The 22,592-nt window shown below is 43.8% G+C and overlaps 2 protein-coding genes across 3 annotated transcripts in view; one reads left to right on the forward strand and one right to left on the reverse strand.

The window, feature by feature from the left end:
* The window catches only part of Cdc20b (cell division cycle 20B), a 75,025-nt gene extending 52,795 nt beyond the window's left edge, over positions 1–22,230 (reverse strand). Inside the window, 6 exon segments of the mRNA XM_032897036.1 lie at positions 14,088–14,185; positions 14,461–14,571; positions 14,833–14,992; positions 15,070–15,213; positions 17,740–18,082; positions 22,164–22,230. Coding sequence (XP_032752927.1) covers positions 14,088–14,185; positions 14,461–14,571; positions 14,833–14,992; positions 15,070–15,213; positions 17,740–18,082; positions 22,164–22,230 — 923 coding nt within the window.
* Positions 3,240–6,831, forward strand: Gpx8 (glutathione peroxidase 8 (putative)). 2 transcript variants are annotated; one of them, XM_032898872.1, is made up of 3 exons: positions 3,240–3,469; positions 3,946–4,207; positions 6,277–6,831. In XM_032898872.1, exons 1-3 carry the CDS (start codon positions 3,266–3,268, stop codon positions 6,438–6,440), a joined length of 630 nt encoding a protein of 209 aa, XP_032754763.1. In that variant the 5' UTR covers positions 3,240–3,265; the 3' UTR covers positions 6,441–6,831. The 2 variants fall into 2 exon arrangements, with proteins under 2 accessions (XP_032754763.1, XP_032754764.1); XM_032898873.1 differs by having other exon boundaries at positions 3,946–4,104.
* Positions 22,231–22,592: the final 362 nt, after the last annotated feature.

Raw genomic sequence — 22,592 nt, forward strand, 5'->3', positions numbered from 1 at the left:
ACAGTGATACACATACACACACACATACATACATACACACATACATATGCACACATACACACATACATACATACACACATACATACACACATACACACACACATACACACATACATACACGCATACACACACACACAAACATACATACATTCACACATAAAAACATTCATAGGTGATGACAGAGGTAACATTTAACCAAATGAAGTTTTAAAAGTGTTCATCTACAGTAAACTTTCGTATCAGACCAAATGTGCCTCAGACCTAAATGACTGCTTACTTATCTAGTATGCTGGCGTGTACCCAGATTGTGTGCAAGTTTAAACAGCAGGACTCCAGCCTTTTCAAACCCACTCTACTCTGGATCACTTGGTGAATCTCTGTAGAAGAAAACTGACCGAGTATCTTCTCAGAATAATCTCACCCTATATAAAAAGGCCGAGGAGTGGCGCACCAGCACCCTTGCAGAGGTAACCACTCTGGCTCCCTATCTCAAAGGATGAATCACGTGGTTCAGATTTCCAAATTTTAGCTTTCTTCTATTGGTTGAGTTGTTTTGGATTGCCTGATGGACTGGGTAAATGACTGTATCCAACAGAGACAGGCACACATCTTTCCTGTCAGGTTCTGGGGCTTTGGTGCACAGGCATCATGAGGAGATACTGCAAAGAATGGAAATTCTTCCGATGGCTCAGCGGTTAAGAGCACTGGCTGCTCTTCCAGAGGTCCTGAGTTCAAATCCCATCAACCACAGAGTGACTCACAACCATCTGTAATGGGATCTGATGCCCTCTGCTGGTGTGTCTGAAGACAGCTACAGTGTACTTATATAAATAAAGTAAATAAATCTTAAAGAAAAAAAAAAGGATGAAAATTCTTAGTCAGGAGGCCTTGGGTAGGCGGGTGAAGGTGATGAAACAGGTCCAGGGTCCAACCTGGAGTGGCTGAGTAACAAAGGAATGCTGGGACATGGTGGGAGGCGGGGCCTTTGAACAGCTCAACCAGATGCCAAGAGAGGAAGGCAAATGCTCTTAGGAACTGTTTCTGGGTAGTTTCATTTTTCACTGGAAATATATTTAGAAGGGAATGTTTTCTACGTGGTCATTTTTTGGTGTCTGTGTCCATTCTTATTTGTTTGGGCAGTGGTGGCCATGGTGGAGGTGGTGGTGTTGGTGAGGTGTTGGTGCTGGTGGTGGTGGTAAAGGTGGTGGTGATGTGGTGGTTTTGAAGGTAGTGGTGGTGATAAAGGTGGTGGTGGCTTTGAAGGTGGTGGTGGTGGTGATAAAGGTGGTGGTGGTGATAAGGTGGTGGTGGTGGTGATAAAGGTGGTGGTGGCTTTGAAGGTGGTAGTGGTGGTGATAAAGGTGGTGGTGGTGATAAAGGTGGTGGTGGTGGTGATAAAGGTGGTGGTGGCTATGGTGGAAGTGATTTGTTGGTTGCTTTCAATTTTTTTGTTGTTTTTATTTTTGAGACAGGCTCTCCCTGTGTGTGAGCCTGGCTGGAGACAGAACCCTGATCCTCCTGCCTCAGCCGCCACAGTGCTGGGATGACCAGCATTCACTACCATGCACGCCCAGCTCTATTCTGTCCTTATCCAGCAACGGGGAGGAGTAACCCGGTTCCTCTTGCTGGCTTTGCCTAGCTTCAAGCCTAAACTACCTTTGCTCATCTACACCCAGCCCTGCACACCACAGAAGCTGGGGACAGGGTCTCTGGAGCATCAGGAGCATCAGAAAGCCAGCGTCTCAGTTCACTCTTGACTTCCTGGCAATGTGCAGTGCCACCAAGTGGATGGCATGTTCGTCCAGAATTTCCTGTGTGGTAAACAGGGCAGATCCTGAGGAGACTGGGAATGTGCAGCCCTCAGCTGCCTCCGTTTCCATCCCCAGTAACTGTGATCTTCAGACCAAACGCCCCGTGTACCAAGCTAGAGCCAAAAAGAAAAGAGATGAAAGATACAGCAGCTACTGAGTGTGTCGCATAGACGTGGGTTTGCAGGCTTTGTTTGGCGTTTGTGCTTGAACTCTGCTAATCAAATATTTGAATTCTGCTGCAAAGGTTCTGCTTTAATATCGAGCCCAGGATTTTTTCATCTACAGTTTGGAATCTATTAATAAGTCATTTTCATAGGTCAGAACCATGTTACCACAGAAGTGCAATAGACAGGATTACAGAGTAGGTCAAATTTCTCAGTGGGGTGTGTGTGTGTGTGTGTGTGTGTGTGTGTGTGTGTGTGTGGTGTGTGTGTATAAGTATGAATGTATATGTATATTTATATGTATATGAAGGGTTATGTGGGGGTGCATATGTGGGTGGTATGTGTGTGTGTGGTATGTATGTGTATAGGTATGAATGTACATGTATATTTATATGTATATGAAGGGTTATGTGGGGGTGCATATGTGGGTGGTGTGTGTGTGTGTGTGTGTGTGTGGGATGTATGTGTATAGGTATGAATGTACATGTATATTTATATGTATATGAAGGGTTATGTGGGGGTGCATATGTGGGTGGTATGTGTGTATGTGTGTGTGTGTGTGTGTGTGTGTGTGTGTCTGTATGTCTGAGCGCACCTGTACGTTTGGTTACATTGTAAAATATCTCGCCAGTGATGAAGACAAAACAGAAGAAAACAAAAGCTGCTACAGTTTCTGATAGAGAAGGGGTGTTAGGCCTTTATGTCTTTCTATTTTGCTATATTCTTCTGGCATCTGGTTGCATTCACTAGATGAAGCTGAATAAATAGGATGCCTTTTCCAACCTTCGTTGCTCTATTATAAATTCTTTATATTCATATAGTACGGTCAATAAACAGATAAAACTTGTAAGTTTCTTGTGGTCACAAGATTAACACAAGGTCATATTAACAGACCACCTTAATCTACACTCTAAGCTATTCCTGGGTGCTATTCGGTCCTCCACACCCAATCCACTGCTCAGAGCGCAACCACTCATTTCCAAGTTACAAGAGCGCCACCTTCTGGTGAAACGTTTTCATAGAAGGGGAGGGGGTGTCTTAAGGATCTGCTAAAACCAGGCGAATTCTTCTATCCAAAAAAAAAAAAAACAAAGTTAAGTGCAGCCACTCTAACAAATACGTTGAGGTTTTTTGAGTTTCTGACTTTGTTTGATTCTTCTGGGAAGAGTCCTCCAGCTATTCAGCGTTCAAGGGGTCTTTAAACCCTTCCGGTCCTCCTTAAGCTCGGCGGGTTTCAAGTTTCAGCTCCTCCTTGAATTCCAGCCTGCTGAGACTCCAGAATCATCCAAAATGGAGCCTCTCGGTGCCTACCCACTAAAATGTTCCGGGCCCAAAGCAAAGATATTTGCAGTTTTGCTATCTATGGTTCTGTGCACCGTGATGCTTTTTCTCCTTCAGTTAAAATTCCTGAAGCCGAGAATCAACAGCTTCTACTCCTTTGAAGTGAAGGATGCCAAAGGAAGGATGGTGTCTCTGGAAAAGTTCAAAGGCAAAGTAAGTCTTTGGGTTTTTATTTCTGTTGTTCCTCGGCCCTGATACTTATTCTCACCATAGAATAGGATTCGTTACAGCCGTAATTTGAAATGTAGTCTTCAAAATAATGTTGTTAGATGTGCTTTTAGTTATCAGAGTTTTAAGTGCTTTAAATTTCCGATCCATAACGCGACTGTTTTTCTCGAAAGCTGCCTGCTCTTTCGTGCGGAACTGATGCTGTTTTATCTAGAAGATGCTGTGTGACTATGTGAGACCCGTTACTAGGAGTGTTCTTTATGTAATCTAACTAAAACTTTGTCACAGTCGTCGCCCATTCATTTGAATTATGGTTTTCAATAAAATTGGATCTGTCTAAAAATACGGGATCTATCAGACGCCATAGTCTCCCAAAATGATTTAGGATTTTAACTGGATGAGGATTTTTTTTTTTAATCTTTTGCTTCTCTTTCCGGTGGGGTTTTTTCTTTTTCCGGGAGGCTTCCCTAGTTGTAAACGTGGCTAGTGACTGCCGGTTCACAGACAAGAGTTACGAGACCCTCAGGGAGCTGCACAAGGAGTTTGGACCCTATCACTTCAACGTCCTGGCTTTCCCGTGCAATCAGTTTGGAGAATCGGAGCCCAAGTCCAGCAAGGAGGTAGAATCTTTTGCAAGAAAAAACTACGGAGTCACATTCCCCATCTTCCACAAGATTAAGATTTTAGGGCCGGAAGCAGAACCTGCGTTTAGATTTCTTGTTGGTAAATATCTACTCTGCCTCAATGTTGTTCATTCCTTCTCCTTTCATACATTATATATAAGTGATATAAAGAAAAAAAAGATTATTAGGACCATAACTCATATTTTTACCGGGAAATTTCCATAAAACTGTCAAAGATCCAGAACTTCACCCTTTGTAACTTTCTAGAAGTTGTATGCCCCTGAAATTGATGTTCTGACTTCTTAGATGGTAAAGAATTTTACTTTGGTATGTTTTTATTTTTGCGGCCATCGTGGTGAAGGCTTTATGTGACGTGTGGGGTCACCTGCTTTCCCTAAGTATTTCAACTTTCCCATCATCTCACCAGCTTTTGGGGCAATACCCCTGCCTCTTACTAAGGCTGCACATTTCAGGAATACCTGTGGCTGGACATCATTAACTGAATATGTCTTTATGTTTAGTTTACAGTGGCCTTTTCTATCAGAAACATTATCCTCAAGATTGGCCTGTCAGTTTGCCAGGGTTTTGCTGAAATTCAAAGCAGAGTAACTTATTTTCAAAGCCCAGTCACGTGAGGGTTCCTCTGTAATTAAGCTGGCCACAGCTGTCTATTTAAAGCACAATAAAGCACCTGTAAGTCGATGAGCGGGAAGCCTGTGGCTTTTATTTGTGGGGTAAAAGGCAGAAAGGAGCCCTGCCTTGAGCAAAGCACCCAAGTACAATCTAACCAGAACGCTGCAAACGCTACAGCTCTAAGCTCTTACAGGGGCTGGGGGAGGCGGGGAGGCTGTGGAACCCAACTCCCTTCACACAACCAAAAATGCAACAGTGTGAAGTCTCACTGAACTGAGACAGGCAAGGAAGAGCCCAGAGGTAAAGTCTACAGATTCTGGAAGAGGGTATCAGCTCTGCCTCGACCACTGACTGGCTACGCAGCATCCACTTTAGGCCTCCCCTGTCTCATTTGCAGGATATTGAAGATAGCAATACCCACCTCTGGGGGTTGCGAGAAAGACTGAGTCCACTGAGTCCGTTTGAACGTTGAGCACATTTGGCCAGGCACAGAACTGGGACTTGATTGTAGCTTTAGGTGCTGTTATCTTTTTTAAGAGACTTTTATTTTTATGTATATGAGTATTTTGCCTGCATGTATGTATTTGAACATGCGTACCTGGTTCCCAGTCACCTGAAGCTGGAGTCACAGGTGGTCGTGGGCCACCACATGGATGCCAGGGATCGAGCCCAGGTCCTCTGCAAGAGCAGTACTCACTCTTAACCACAGAACTCTCTCTCCAACCCCCAGTTCCTATCTCTTTTCCTCATATTCATCAATATTAGGGACATAGATCCCAAATTATAAAAATTAGGAAATTCACATTAAGATTTATCAAAAGAATGTTGTAATTTCTCAGTGACTATCCCAAGTCCCCTGCCTTTTTCAGCTATATTGTTCTGAGCAATATTTGGAACATTACTACATTAAATATGAAAGATTAAGTCATATGTTCCTATTTCCAAGGACTTTAGAATATTTTGTATTTTTAAAATGTTGAAAACAGACTGAAGTGGTGGCAAACACCTACAGTCCCAGTACTAGGAAGGTAGAACCTTGGAAGATTAAGAGTTCAACGCTAGCTTTGGCTACATAGAGAGTTCAGAGCTAGCCTGAGCTATGTAGTGAATTTGAGGCCAGCCTGGGCTGCATGAATGCTAAGAACTAAAGATTAAACTTGTTCAGTCTTGCTAGGCCTGGTGGCACTCACCTGTTAGTCCCAGCATCCAAGAGGCTGAATCAGGAGGGTCACAAGTTCAAGGGCACCTTGGGCTACACAGCAAACAATAAGAGAAAATCCATTTAGATCAAAAACTCTAAAATATGCAACTTTGTTTCATGTCTCGACTCTAGATCAGGACAGCTACCTGTGAAGTCTGGTTATCAAAGTCCTGAGCTCTGCTCTGCATGGTTGTTTTGTTTTTCATGTTATTAATAATATTAGGACAATCCTAGTACCTGGTTATAATATTGTCACTTATGCATACACTAATAAAACTGAAAATATCAACAAAGAATAAAATCATACTCATGAAAGTATATTCTGAATGTTTTAGATTCTTCCAAGAAGGAACCAAGGTGGAACTTTTGGAAGTATCTGGTCAACCCTGAGGGACAAGTCGTGAAGTTCTGGAGGCCAGAAGAACCCCTTGAAGCCATCAGACCTCATGTGTCACAAATGATTGGGCAAATCATTCTTAAAAAGAAAGAGGATCTATGAAAGCGCCGTGGAGTCAGGCCAGTACAATAGGACAGAGGGCCTCCTCTTAGATTCCAAAACATACAGTACGAAAAGATGTTTAAGGCCATCTTACTACTAAGTTGCAATGGCTGTCCCCAAGATAGGAATGTTACCAAGGAGGGAAGAAGGGGTTGAGGTCTTAGCCAAAGAATCATGATGAAGTATATTACTTCTACTGACCAGAAGGAAAATCCAGAATGCTCTGTCACCAATACCCTTTACTGTTGTCCAACTTAATTTTCTCTAGGGTTAACCTTGTGGGAAAACCAATGCCCAAGGTCACCATGTGGGCCAACGAACACTGTGAGGGTGGCAATTTTGGAGTGACCAACTTTAGATGTAATAAAATATACAATGAATGTTGCAAAATCTAAAGTGCATTTTTTCTTTCTTTTTAGTTTTTTGAGACAGGATTTCTCTGAGTAGCCCTGGCTAGTCTGGAATTCACTCTGTAGTCCAGGCTGGCCTTAATTCAGAGATCCACCTGCCTCTGCCTCTGCCTCTGCCTCCTGTGTGTTGGGATTAAAGGCGTGTGCCACCATGATTGGCAAAGTTCAGGCTTTCCAGTCATTGGATATATTTTGTTTCACGTACAAGTTTTGTTTGTTTGGTTGGTTTGGCTTTTTGTTTTTTGGGTTTTTGGGTTTGTTTTTTTTGTTTGTTTTTTTTTTTTTTGTTTTTTGTTTTTTTGGGTTTTTTTTTGGTGTTGTTGTTTCTTTAACATAGGTTTTAGTGTTTTACTGAATCTGGCTAGATTGCCCCTTCTAAATGATTTGAAAACATCATGTTCAGCCCCTCCATGTGATTCTTAATTTAACTTACATAAGTAGGATATTAGCACTGAGGTTTGCCTTTAATTTTGAGAAAAAACTGCCACATATAGGACAAAGAACATGAGTATACGCACATTTCACTTGATTTCTTACAGGTCAACTTTAGCTGCTATCAGACTACATTTGGGGAGAATTCAATGCTATGTCATTCTAACACTCAAAACTGTAAACACCACCTTCAGACAGTCAAACACAAAAGGGACACGTCAGTCATTTTAGTCCTCCAACCCAAACCTGCACCTTACTGCAGAGATGTTTGCACCTTTTCTCCCAAAGCCACAGTCGTTTCCTGTTGTCAGCCTTGTAGCTAACAAAGTAACGTGCCAAGTGACGAGGGTGAGTTACTGTCCTGTGAAGTGCCTTACATGAAAGAACTACTGGGGCGGACATGTGGGGGTGGGGGTGTAATAAAGCCATTTACAATTGGGCAGAGGAGGAAGAGCCAATGTAAGGGGCCTGTGGTTCACTCCGTTTAGACCTAATGAAGACAAGTAACGGTCTTGTGAGTTCAGTCAGGCCACCGCACTATACTAACATTCTCACAGAAACAAAACACATCCCCTGGCACCTTCTGCTTCAAAGTGTGTGACAGCACTGGGCTGTCAATGTGTGGTTCAGTGAGCTCTCTGGAAGGGCAGTGCGCATTATCGGTGGCAGGTTTTGCAGGGATGGCCTCCTAAATGCCAGATTTGTGTGCCAGAAAACCTGGAGACACCTCAGCAACTACATGGCTTCTGGCAAGTCGCTAACTTCCGTTAACATCAGTCTCCTTACCTGTAAAGTGGAGGTAGATTGAAACAAAAAGGCCCTCCTAATCCTGTCAAATGGCATTCTCACCAGGGAAGCAACCAGAACCCAGATCGTGGTCAGTGAAACAAGAACCGTTGAAGTCTACTTGTCTTTTGTAGTTTTACCCCAACAGCTAACTAGCAATCTACATTCTGGGCCTCTAAGGACAATTCCGAGCAGGAACCATCCCTCCACGTGTTGCTTTCCAAGCTCTATTGCCACATCCTCAGACTCCTGACACCTACATCAAAAGCACTGCCAATACATCTGCGCATGCTCCCTCCAGTCACGTGTGCAGTACATCTGCGCATGCTCCCTCCAGTCACGTGTGCAATACATCTGCGCACGCTCCCTCCAGTCACGTGTGCAATACATCTGCGCACGCTCCCTCCAGTCACGTGTGCAAAACCGCTGGCCCGCAGCACCCAGACAATACAGAGCCACACTGCCAGGTGGGTGATCACAAAGATGAACACAGAGTGACCTTGACTGACTGTCCCAGTAGATGTGATTCTGATGTCCTCAAGTCACTACTTCTCTCCAAGGCCAGATAAAGAGCTTCTTCCATTCCATCCAGTGTCTCCAGGTCTGTTGCGTTAATCTAACCATGACCTCAACAATAGCCAGCCTCCTTTGCACTTTGGAAGGCAGGGCAGGCAGGTAAGGCTCAAAAAACATGTTCTATGAGTGACAGAAACTAGGGTCCCTTCAGAGACCCCTGACATTCAGCTGATAATGGAGAAGAGCTGTTTGCTAGTGTGCTGCCACTCACGACCCTGGGGTCGCACGTAACTGGGGCATTGCTTCCCAGATACTGTTGCAGGATGTGGAAGTATGTAAAAAGGTAGTTAGGTGTCATCTTCAACACAGAACAGAGAGACGTGGTAGCATGTACCTTCACTGAGTTTAAATATGTTGACTAAAGTTCATCATACAAACTCATCTATCTATTCATGGCAGATGCAACATCAGAGGACATTGGGACTGAAATTCATATGAATTTGCCCTAAAAGCTGCACCTCTTAATCATAAAAGTTATGCCTCTATACCATGCATATATATTATATATGTCCACATATATACATGATATAGATGCACTATAATTACATATATGCAAACATAATATACACAAATCATTACATGGTGTTCTATGTTATATGTACACATATATATGTTATATTTTTAGATATGAGTAATTTTCCTGTATAGCTTGGTGTCTCGTAGCTACTTAACAGGCTCTCTTGAAATCCTGACTTGTGGCTGTACAGTTTCACAGCCTAAGTGTCCCATGTGACTGGTGTCTATCAATGCCATAGTACCCAGTTTGCATATTTTCTGCTGGTTTAATCATTGTTTCTCACAATCAACTGAAGGTGGCATCAGCGATGAAAAACTTACAAGTAAAATTGATAAAGGCTCCCCAAGGAGGAAAAGCCCACATGTGAAATGTATCAAACGTGCCCTTTTAAGTACACTATTTTGACAGGGTCCATACAAATGTGGACGTGTATACAGTTTCTGAATTATTGAAAAGTTGCTTCATCATTGCAGAGTGTGTTGGCCTAAGCGCTCTCTCTGCAGATAGCCTCAAGTAGGAAAATACACAGGTAAAAAAGTATAAAAGGAGAAGAGGAGGGCAGGGCAGGTGTAAGGGGGACAGCAGAAGGGAAAAAGAGGGAGGCAGAAGGGAGGAGGAGGACAGAAGAGGGGGAGAGGGAACCCAAGCCAAAAACTCTATTTTCACATATCGACTATGTTTAAGTCTGCCTTGCGTGAGCTGCAGCACTAACTGGATCCTGTACGGAAATATAATAGTGTTTCCATGGAAGAAAATGACCTGTCTGGATAGAGTGAGCCCATATTTAGTCCTCAGATTGACTTACAGTAAAATTCTATTGTTTTGCCTACAAATGAATCCAACCCACTCTTGGATCCCTCCTCCCAGAGCAGCTAGAAGCAAGGAGTTAGGAGTGGGGTAGCAAAGGGGCAGGCTTCCCTTTCAGGCGCTGTGACCCACAGAGCAGCTTCCCCACTGTGGGGCAGCAGGGTCTGTAGCACTCCAGTTCCTTCCTTCCTGGCTGCTGGTCCCGCCCTTTACTCCTACTTCCACAGACAAATCACGTTTAGCAGTAGTTCTCCTTTGTTCTTTGCTCTGCTTTTGATTTGTTTTGCTGTTTTATTTTGAAATGGGAGTCTCATAAAACCCAGACTGGCCTCAAACAATTTGTCCTATAGCCAAGGCCACATTAAACTCTGCCGCCCTGATGTTGGGATTGCCGTGAAGTCTGCCATGCCTGGCTGCTTCTGTTCTAGCGTGTATCTTCATTTTTCTCCTTACCAATGGATCTCCTGCGCTTACGTTGATTTCTCTCCTCTCTCCACTCTGCCCTCCTTTCTCATCAAGTCAGTAACTAAGAACTAAGTCAGTAATACAGAACTAAGGAAGCACTTTCGATATGTATGCTTGGGGGTGTTTGGACAAGGTCCTAGGTTACATCCCAGCACTCCAAAATATATACATGCTTATTGAGTGCAAATGTCGGTTTTATGCCTCGCTTTTCAATTAAAAAAAAATTGACACAATGAAAAGCCTTCTAAGCTTAGTAGATTTTATTTTTATTGACAGGTCATTAAAGAAAAAACATACTGAAATTTAACCTTTAAAAGAAAAAAGATGAAAACGTGATAGGTTAAAGTACTGAGAATAGGTGACTGTTGATGTGTCTGATTTATACCAACCCACAAAGTCAGGAACACCGTAGAAAAGGGGGCAGAAAGATTGCCAGCCAGAGAATAAGGATGAGTACTGTAAAACATTGTCTTCTGGGCCTGTGTGGTCATTACACTCAAGAACAAACAACAGATACGCAGACCTGTACAAGATGAAGCCGGCCAACAGTCCACCATGGATGGGGCGGGGCCAGGAGGCTCCACCCTAGCTGAGGAGTCACTGGCAAACAGCAAATGGGAAACGTTTTTCTTCAAGGGCAGGAACTGCTAGTGGATTGTTCATGCTCAGATGGATGGTCTCACACTCGTGTGAATGCAGGCAGCTCTAATTGTTATTAGAGCTACTTTTTTATTATTATTTTTAAAGAAACCATAGAGGTAGAAGGGAGGTATTGGGAAGGGATCCAGGAAAAGTGGAAAGTTTGGGTTGAATATGATCAAAATTCATTGTATACATTGTATACAATGTGCAATTCTCAAGGAATAAATAAAATTCTAAAAAAACAAAAAATATGAAAGCAATATTTACCTTTGTTGTCTTAAATACAAAGACCCTAATCATAGAATAATACTAGTCAACAACAACAAAAAAGGATGAGATTTGAAAAGAGTAAAATACATAGAAATCAACTTACAGTATCTGTTTAGCCTACGTCCAAGAAATATATTTAAATTTAAAAGTTAACACAAATTTATTTCACCAGTAAAACTTGGCCTAATAACTTAAAGAGTGCAGTATGTTCCTTTTGCCATATATGCCTCTGATAGGCCAGTACACCAAAGTCAGTTCTAGTGATTTCCTACAGATGTCCACCTGACGTCACCATATGACCCTCTGACTGTTCTGTGAGTCAAATGGCCTCCCACAGAATGAGGAAGTAATTTAAATAATATTTGTGGTCAGTTCCTCCCTCTTCATAAACTAGATCTGGTGTTCTTCCGATTATTGTAAAAACTATTTGCAGTATTTTACACAAAGTAAGAGAACTGAGTTAAGTTTCCCCCAAACAAGACAGCCTATCCCTACCCCTATTCCCCCAAATATCCCAAATTTTCTAGATACTTCGAGTGAAAACGTTTTATCTGTGGGTCATTTTGAAAACTGACACAAATCCTCCCTTCACTTGGTGTTCACATACAGTCTAGAGACCCACTCTACTGCTCCATTATGAAGCCGTGACCCCAGAAGAATATCAGACATTTAGTTGAAAACTTGGGCAAATACATGGGACTTTCCATTATATTCTAAATCTTACGTCTAAAAAGCACACACATAACTTAATAAATGCTTTAATAATGTCAAGCTAGGGCTCCGAAAATATTACTAGAGTTTTTAAGGTAACAATAGTACTTTCGCTACTATAAATCTGTCCACCCTGTCACCCAAAGCCACTAATAACTGCTCTCATAGTGTCCCTCCTCATGGCAAAGCACATGCATGCGTTATAAATGTACTCGCATCCTGCTGTTGATTGTATGTGCAATAGGAGAGCAGTTGCATGTTAGCTGGTGCCTTTTACATACTCAACCAGCTAACAATACACTGCCAACCCATCGCACACAGCGAAAACTTCATTAACAAGAAGACCCGTCCAGAAGCAAGTGGCAGGGTAGCTGTGGCTGCTTACTTAACCCAACGCAGCCAGCTAACAACACACTGCCTACCTGAGTCTGGCAAGCGCTGATTTTCCCGGTCCATGGAGTCTCTGAGGCTAAGTCTGTAACATAAAAACACTGCTGCGGAACTGCTGGAGTGCAGTGGCCTGGATACAGAGAGCAAAGGAAATCTGAGGGAGGCGGGTCTCTCCCTCCACCCAGTGAATTCTGGGGATCAGACCACCCCGTGAGTGGATCTGTGAAAGGCATGTGGGTGCCTTTACCAGCCGAACCACCTTGTCAACCCCAGAGCTCTAATCATAATAGTTACACTGAAGAAGATTGAGAGAGAAACCTTGTTTCCTTTCTACTAAACTATAAGAAACAAAAGTTTATATTTCTAAGCTATACCCATGTTTTGTTTTGTTTTGTTTTGTTTTGTTTTGTTTTTAAAAAAAGAACTTTAAATTTGAGTTTTGGTGTTTGGTTTTTTTCTTGAGAGAGAATTGGTTGGTTAATTTTTTTTCCAGACAGAGTTTCTCTGTGTAGTCCTGGCTGGCCTGAAACTGCTGTGTAGACCAGACTGGCCTGAAGCTTAGAGATCCACCTGCCTCTGCCTCTCAGGTGGTGGGACTAAGTGCCTGACTAGGAACTCTGAATTCTTATACTTAGGTTCTCCAAACTTAATGTTTAACTAAAGATGTTACCACAGTAAAAATGAATTAAAATTTTAATTTAATTTAGGCAATAAAGTATCTAGAAGATAAATAATTTGGTTTTAGGAAATATAACTAAAGAAATATGTATGGTAGAACAGTATTAAAATGTTTAAAGAATGCAAGGGCCTTTAAATGTTATTTTTCTATAGGTAACATTAGTCACTGCATTTTAAAAGGCCTGCTCTATATTCGATTTTGAGTGTCACTGGATATAGAAAATGTACGTTATCTAGAAAATATTCAAATGGTGAGATTTGAATTAATCTAAATTTAAAAGGATGTGAGCTATTTGGTGTAAAGAGAAGTAAATGGTACTAGAGGTGCAAGTCATGTGAGCATTTAACTTTTCCATCTATTAAAGGGGCTGGAGAGATGACTCAGCGTGTAAGAGCACTGGCTGCTCTTCCAGAGAACCCAGATTAGATTCTTAGCACCAACAGGGCAGCCCCCAAAAGCCTGAAACTCTGGCTCCAGGCATTAGAAGCCCTTTTCTTAAGCTCCACGGGCACCACGAGCGCACGTGCTGCACAGATATAAACGCAGGTAAATATACACACTTTAAAAAAACTACAAGCTTTGGGTTAGGGCTTCAAGGGGCAGAAATACTCTACTGGATCCAGCTTTTAGTAGCTGTCGTGAGAATACCCCCTTATCCACCAGATGGCACTATTTCCACGTCTTTGCATGCTTCTAAGTGCAGCAGAGGGTAGTGCAGCTAGCCACTGTTGGGATGAAGTTCTAACAGCCAGCTAGCAATGCACTGCCTGTCTGACACACCCACGCTTCGTCCCCGGTGGAGACAAACCAGGAAGCGCCCGCCAGCTAGGTATCAGTGGCTAACATCAGTTGTGAGAATCCGTTTTAAGTCTTTAGATTCTGTAGTTAAAGGTTTTTAATTCTCGTATTCTCCCGTAATTCCTGCAGATACCTTCTTTAGCAAGAATTAGTTTGTTAGAGATCAGAATGAAGAGAAGGGCAAGTCCAGAAAACTCACCTTGGGGGAACCTTGACGTCGCTGCTGCTTCATGCTGTTGGCGAGCACCCGAATGATATTCTCCTTTGGAAATAGATTAATAAGAGAGAGAACTCTTTAGGAAAACCATAACGGAGAGTGTGGAATTTTTCTGAATCCTGAGCTTGCGGAACCACATTGATTCATTCTTTCTAAAGCAACCAGGCATCTCCAGAATCTAAATTTCACACAGTTCAAAATGTAAACTAGGCTGTAGAATTTCGTGACATTTCTTGGCCCTAATCGGGTATTACAAACTGTACCTTCCGCAAGAAGCCCCTTGGAAGGGTTGGATCCTGAAAGAAAAGGATGTTACTCACCCACAACACCTCTTCCTCGGAGCGGATCCTCCTCCGGGCGGTGCGCTGCAGTTTCCACTCCACCCCCAAGTGAGTGCACTTTCCTGGTTGTCCTGCTTCTCCCCTCAAGGGCTAAGCACGGCTTCCCAAACCTCTAGGGTCTCGTCCCTCTAAACCTACCAAACTTCCCCTCCTATCCGAGACCCTCGCTCCTCCCACAGCTCCTGGAGCGTATTCCCCAGGGTACCCTTTAAAAAGCCCGCGGGGCGGCAATCAAAGCGGGAACCTCCTTCCATCCGCCCCGCCACAGGCCAGCGCTTCGATGACGTCAAGTATGGGAGGGCTTCCCCAGCGTGGGGTGTCGGGGTGCTCGCTCAGGTCCCGCCCTCCTACCCGCCACCCCGCACTGAGCCTCCCAGGCGGCGCGCACTGCAGCGCCAAGCTTTGCCGCGAGCCCTGGCGGGTCTGAGCCTCCTGCCTGCCAAGCGTGGTCACCACCGCAGGAGGTGCGGAGTCCGCGGGCAGAAAAGCGGGTTTTTGGAGTTCACCGTCGCTTCCGTTTTCAAAACACTTCGTCCTAACGGACTCTAATCCCTTTTTTTGTCCCCCTCTCCCTTTCTTCAACCCCACCCTATCAAATTTGGGCGCGTGCCGTAATTCTCACCCTTCTCTTTACTGCTAGTGATAATCGATCGTGAAAATTCCTGAACGTAACCGCGTTTCCCAATGAGCACATTAGCTTCCCTATCATCAAACTCAAAAGGGATGTCTAGGCTGCCGAGAAGGGGGATGCATTAACATTTCCATGTAATAAATTATCTGCACTGTCCACTTTGGGAACTGGCCAAGTTCTCTTGCTGGGTCTTGGGAGCTATTTTCTAAACAGGAGGTTTGTGAGAGGGGGAAGAGCCAAGGAACTCGTAATGAGTGAAAAGCCAGTAAGACAGCTGACCAGGCCCGGGACTGAATTCGTAGTGAAATTGCTTGAGGGGCCTGGAGACGACTGACAGGGAGCCAGATGGGCTGTGCAGCCTTGCGGGCCCATCTGAGCTGTCAAAGATGCTAGCTGTGCCATATGGTGGAGGCTAAACTGTCTGAGAAACCCATGTTATCTAGCAGCCCGCTTCTCTGCTCCCATGTCCTCATCCCAAAGTGACATCAGATTGCATTTGGGGGGTCAATAATTTTAAAAATCCACTAAGCCAACTCTAATACTTCTGAAAATTCACCCTAATGCTTTTGAAACAAATACCGGCTTCGCAGCAACCCAGCCCCCAGTGTTCAATGACGAAGGTTGAACATGTGTGCTTGGTAACCTCACCTTCAAATGAGAGGTACCAAGATGCTCGTATTGAAAGATCTTCCTTACCCACAAGAATGCTACTTTTCTTGCAGTGTATTCAGAGGCTTACTCATTCCAAGTCCCAGTAAATCCTTTCTGCAAACATTAAGACTCCAAGTGAACATCTTTGCATGACTCAGGTATATTGTTAAATGTCAATCAAAACAAGCGATATATTGAAAATTTGAAATTATTTTTATCTGTCCTATTGTATATATAATATATATTATGTATATATGTGTTATATATTGCATTTACCCATTTGGTAGGAACAAGGAAGTAATTTTAAAGACAAGGAACCCATAAATTCGAGTAAATTGGAACCTTTTAGGATCTAGGGTCTTATCGGGACTAACTGAATTATTTGCTCACAGCCACCAGTCACACCTTTTCAAACTACATTTTAGACACTCATCCTAGATACACAGCTCCCAAATGCACTCTTCTTTCTCGTGTGAAGCAGGGAAATATTAGCCAAGCATCTTCCTTTAAATGTTATTGTGCATTTCAGTGCTGGGAATCGTAGCCCCACATGCAGGGGACCCTAGGTTCAATTCCCAGCACCATTGCAAAACATTAACAATGTACAACTGAATATTCAGACTAAAATTTACAAATATGGAAACAGTTCATCGTTTAATAAGTGCCTCAAGTAATCCTCAAGTAATAACTATAACCCTCAGATCCAGAGTGCTTGGCTTGTTGTGCATATAAGGAAGATTGTGTGCCCTCAGCAAATCCAAATAGGAAAACCCCATAATTTCAAAAAATCTGACAAACAACACTTGAGTCACAGAATCTAAAATCACTCTCAGAAGATCTACTGGGGAGATATATCTGCTGGGGCATAACTTCAATTCCTGCTTAAAATAATCTAAACTTCATGATGAGGATAGACAAACCCACATTGAAAGTCTACTGAATAGAAGCCATTGAAACCAGTTGTCACCATTAAGAGAAACTACACTACTACTATATGAGCCTTGAGATTCTAGGTGGGATCCTCCACCAGAGGGGGGAATATCGGCGCTGATTAAACGTATAAATCTAACATCAAATAAATTAACATCTAATACTGCAGTAGAGGTAACACCGATGTGGTTATGATCATCCTACTATGATTATAAAATGCTGACATCTAGGAAAATTGGGGTATATAATGGAATTTTTGTACCATTTTTGATTTCACAAATTTGAAAATATTGTAGTAGTAGTGGTGATGGTGGTGGTGATGGTGATGGTGGTGGTGATGGTGGTGATGGTGGTGGTGGTGATGGTGGTGGTGGTGGTACCTTTTGGCAGTGTTTGACTGGCCTGGAACACTATGTGGACCAGTCTTAAACCCAAAGATATCAACCTGCCTCTACTCCTGCTTCTGCCTCTGCTTCTGCCTCTGCTTCTGCCTCTGCCTCTGCCTCTGCCTCTGCCTCTGCCTCTGCCTCTGCCTCTGCCTCTGCCTCTGCCTCACCCTCTCCCCATCCCTCTGACTCTGTTTCTCCCTCTGCCTGAAGTACTGGGCTTAAAGAGCCGGTCACCACAGCTAGCTTCTAAATTTCATTTTTTAAAATTGTTTAATCATGTGGTCATTCTGGTTTAAAAAATTAAAAACCTCTACAGACAACTCTTTAGTAAGAAAAGGGAATGTTTGCATGTTTTATCGTAATTGATATCAAATATGGTGCAAGGACAGAATCTGATTTAGATGCTGTGTGCCTCGAATCTGCCGTTGATGAGTCTTTTTCCTACCAAGTGGTAGCCAGGGACACCCAAACTTCCCAAATGCCCATCTTTTCTCAACCACATAATTATACTTTGGTTCCGCATAACGGAAATGTCTCAGAAATAAACGACGCTCCAAATAAACCCTTTCCTCAGGCTCCCAACCTCTTCCTTCCCACAAAGCTTCGCCAGACTTTCCCCCCAAAGCATTTTCCACGCTCACGGGTGCGCACGCGTACTTGGGTCCTATGCGTCTCCCTACATCAAATAAGGTATAACGATACTGTCCTTTTTTGCTTCTTCTGCTGTATCCAACCACTTTTCCAGAAATGAAAACCAGAGTTACCCCATCCCCAACTCCAACCGCCGCCAACCCCAGCCTCAGTTCCTCCCGCTGAGCAGGTCCCGCGCCCGCCCGCTCGCCTCCCGCTCCGCTCGCGGCTGCTCCCGCCCCCAGCTCCCGCCAGCCTGGCCCGCGCCTACTGGACAAAAGGAACCGTTGGAGCTCGCTTTTAACGACCTGTTTGGCACGTGCCCCCTCCAGGCGGGGTAGGGAGAGCTGAGCTGGGGGTGGGGTTGGATCTGGGAAGAGTTATAGTGGGAAAGCTAATGAGGGAGGGCTGAGGCTAGCCTCACTGTAGGGCAGGGAAAAGGGAAGGGAATCAAGTCCCCTCTTCATAGTGCTCCAGCAACCACCGGCTGAGCTTAAATTTTTAACCTGCAAAGCTTCCTGCAGTGACTAAGCCTGCCACCTGCGGCGTATGGCTCCCCCACCCCCACTCCCCATGTGCAGGGGTGTATTCTTCTGTCACTACCTGAGATCTAAGGACGTGACCCGTCTTTTATAGTCCCAACTAAAGATGATGGAAAGTCGAGTTTCCCTAGCTTTACCAGAGCGCATGTTCTTGGGGGTGGGGGTGGGGGTAGGGGTGGGGGTAGGGGTGGGAGTATGGGGTTGGGGGAGGTTCTCTCACAGGGACCTAGGGCTCTGATCTTTTTAGGTTGGGCGGTTAGCCAGTGAACCCCATGAATGCTTCTTTTTAGGCTCCCTTTTCAACGCTGGGATTACAAAACAGTCAATCTCTGCTTTTTATGTGGGTGCTGGGAGTGGGACCATGTGCTCAAGATTGCATGGTCACTGTTTGATCTCCCAGGCTCCCTGGTTTGTCTAGCTTGTAAAACACAAAAGTGAGCTCACTACTGTGACTGTTTCCTTACATACATATTTTAGAGTGGTTCATGCATAAAATACTACCCCCATACCATAGTTCCCCCAGTTTCAAGGTGGTGTGAGGCAAATCTTAACCAAAAATGAATACAGCACTATTAAAATAATAGATAAAACCAGGTTTATGATGTTAACACCTGCCCACCCACCCCCAAGAACAGCTGGGTTCAGAATGCTCTAGATTTGAAAATGTCTTATTCTGCTTAGAGAGGTAGAGGCAAGCAGATCTCTAAGTTAGAGGCTAGGCCTGGTCTACATAATTAGTTCATTGGGCTACATTGGGAGACCTGGCCTAGTCCAAAAACAAAACAACAAAAATATTATTTTCTATTAGCACTCCAAATGCAGCAGAAGCCAAAACAAAGAGATAATCTTTTTATTGTGCCCAAACCTTCTGTCTATTCCCCCTCCTGTGCCTTGTTCTGATGTTACCATACAACACGTTATGGCAAAGTAAAGTCAGCCTTTCACTCCCTGAATGCCCAAATCCAGGTATACAAGTCAGTCAGTCTCTCTCTTTCTCTCCCCCCCCCCACACACACAAACTCTCTTAAAAACTAAAAACTAGGGGTTGGGGATTTAGCTCAGTGGTAGGCGCTTGCCTAGGCGCAAGGCCCTGGGTTGGTCCCCAGCTCGGAAAAAAAAAAAAAAAACTAAAACTATAAAACCCCAAAAGTTATAAATTTATTGCTTTGAGATGAAGTGATTAGATGTCTAATTCAAAAAAACTGAGTAATATGTTTTCATTTGTTTTTCAAGACAGGGTTTCTCTATGTAGCCCTGGCCATTCTGGGACTCACTCTGGAGACCAGGTGGCCTTGAATTCAGAGATTCATCTGCCTCGGTTTGCAAGTGCTGGGATTAAAGTTGTATGTCATCATGACCCATCTTGAGTAATCTGTCTTTATAATATACTTGTGCAGAAGTCACCATCCTTATATTCAGCACCCAAGTACAGAAGGTGTCTAACACATAGTAGGTAGTCAATAGACCATATTTTAAACTCCCAGCCCAATTCTAAGTAGAAATATACTAAGGTACAGGAGCCCATCTGGCTGTGCTAGCATGGTAACGTTGGTGTCACTGGGGAGCCCACACACATTTAAATATTCCAGATCTCTGCTCACGAAGAAGCCTTCTGGTTGGTGTCTTAAGTCTTCAAGATGATTTACAAGGAAAAGTAAAGACCCCACTGAAGACAGTGACACATCTCCAGTTGTAAATAAATGGGCTCTGGTTTGTCCACCAGATCCAAGGTTGGTTAGTGCCAGCGCCCCATAGCTACTATGAGTTGAGAATAATTCTGGAGAAATATAATAGAACCATTATGAAAAGGCCAGGCCAGACAGACTTTGCAGGTCTAGTTTCTCCTCACAAGTCTGGCTCCTGGGAGGCTGGAGAGATGGCTCAGTGGTTAAGAGCACTGACTGCTCTTCCAGAGGTCCTGAGTTCAAATCCCAGCAACCACATGGTGGCTCACAACCATCTGTAATGGGATCCAATGCCATCTTCTGGTGTGTCTGAAGACATCGACAGGATACTTCTATACATAAATTTTGTAAATGTTAAAGAAGTCTGGTTCCTGAGACAGAGGGAGTGTTAATGCACTGCTTCAGTTACAGTCCACAAATGACCAACTAGAGTGACTGGCCACATGATGAGACACAGCTAAAAAGCTTTGCCCGGAATCACAGCCACCCTTAGAATAGTATCCAAGAGCATGTAAAGCGTTAATTTTCAGAGCTTGACATGTAGGGGAGCAGAATTTCCAAGTGACAATCTGGAGCCTGAAGCCCTAATCTCAGGCTTATTTCCAAAGTCTAGGGGTAAAGAGTTGAGGGGCAGTTTAGATAAACCCATATATAAAAAGATGACTAACTCCAAAAGGCATACTTGGCTTTTCTTGCCTATATTATGACTCTTCACTCTTGTACGTTTCTTTTTTCAAGTTTCCCAGGGACTACTGACATTTTAAATACGAGTTTGGGTTCTCAGATTCGAAAGTATCCCACTTATATCTAATTAATTAGCCCAATGCCGCTTCATGTGTGTTAGCAGACACAAGACTCGTGGGTCAGAGACAAGACAAATGTCATAACCATTCCGTGTCCTTTAACTCGTGTGCCCCCCCAATCCCACAGGGATAAGGCAGAGCAGGGGTCCCCAACTGATACCTGCACCACTGTGGGTTGCAGTAGAAGAGGGAGGACCTTAGCGTGGAGAAACCATGCCTTTCACAACAGGCAGAAGCAAGGGTGTTCTTTGCCCTAGGCTAGTCAGCCTTCAAAATGGCCTGCTGGAATTGAGCATGATGCGCTGAATCTTGTCTCAGAGGCTAGAGGGTTGTTGATTCAAGATCACCCTCAACTACATAGCAGCAAATTCAAAGCCAGCCTAGACTACAGACCACATGAAATTCAGTTTCAAAAAAGAAAAAGAAACCCAAAAGAGGGCTTGCTGCAACTCAGTTCTGAGAAATGGCCTGGAAGCCTGCTGCAGCAGACCCACCAGTAAGGTGGGCAAGAAAGGATCAGAGCCAGGCGTGCCTTCCAGCCGTCAGTCAGCTGCACTCAGTGTACTCCACACATGCATTCCCTTCCGCATTGAACACTAACAAATAAGCTGTACGTGTCAAGGAAGAATGCTAGAGAGATTTCTGCACTAACTTTACTAAACACAGTTTATTGTTTTGCCCTGGTTCCATAACTACACGGGAAAGCTTTGAGATGTGCGTAGAGCTGTGCACAGAAATGGGTTCCCTCTGTGATTCAAAGACACAATGTGACTTATGGTCCTGTCCTTTTGACCCAACAATGCCCAAATTAAGGGAGAAAATGTAACTCAGCAGACCAGCTCTTACACAACTAATAGAGGAAAAGAAAAAAGACTGGCTTTAGCTATTATATATAAAGAGGCAACCCTAAAGTCTCATTTTAAAAATTAGTTTCAACCAAATTATCCCCCTGCCTATGTTAGCATTTCAAATGTCAGTGTGCTTTGTTTCAGTCTGCCCACGGTTTTCAGGTGTGTCAGAAGGCAGCTAGACACACCGGGACAGGACTAGGTAGCCCCGGGTATGAACGCTTCCTTCTATAAGCCTACCATTTATAGACCACAGAGAGCAGTCAGCTGCCAGCACCGTCCTGGCGAGACCTGTCCTTCACCGTGAGGAGACTCTGTTGATAATGCGTCAGTGTGTGATGTCCAGTTTACATGGAACACGTTTCAGAGATTTTTCACATATGTTTTATTACTCAGTTTCATTTCTATTTCTGTGATAAAATGCCCAGACAAAAAGCCATATTTTACCTTATAATTCCAGGTTACAGTTCATCATTGTGATGAAGCCACGACAGGTGCTTAAACAGCCAGTGGCATCCTGCCCACCCTTCCAAGCAGGAAGAAATGAACGGAACGGGCTCACCTGCTCTGTACTTTGTGCTCTGTTCATTTCTCTTTGACACAGTTCAGGTTGATCAGCACAGAGCACGGTGTCATCCATGTTGGGCCGAGCCTTCCCAAATAAACTGAGATAATCTTCCACAGACCAATCCATTGTAAACCACCCCTCTTGGAGAGTTGCATCTCGGGGATCGTAGAGTGTGTCAACTAAAACTAATCGTCACAGTGAAGCAATGATGGACTTGTATCCCCTTCCCTGATTACGTCATCTTCCCGTCCTCTTATAGCACATTTGCCAAGCTATCATAATGCATTTAGTCATCCTCAAAATTAATAGCATGAGCGTCTCACTCCTGACATGCTTCTTTATCACCATACCCAAAAAATACAGTGTTTCCTGGACCTTTTCCTCAAGAAATGGGAGGGGCCCACCCAGCTCTGACACTCTGAGACTGTGCGTTA

This window comes from Rattus rattus, chromosome 3, assembly GCF_011064425.1.
Source record: "Rattus rattus isolate New Zealand chromosome 3, Rrattus_CSIRO_v1, whole genome shotgun sequence".
In the NCBI taxonomy this organism is placed as follows: Eukaryota; Metazoa; Chordata; class Mammalia; order Rodentia; family Muridae; genus Rattus; species Rattus rattus.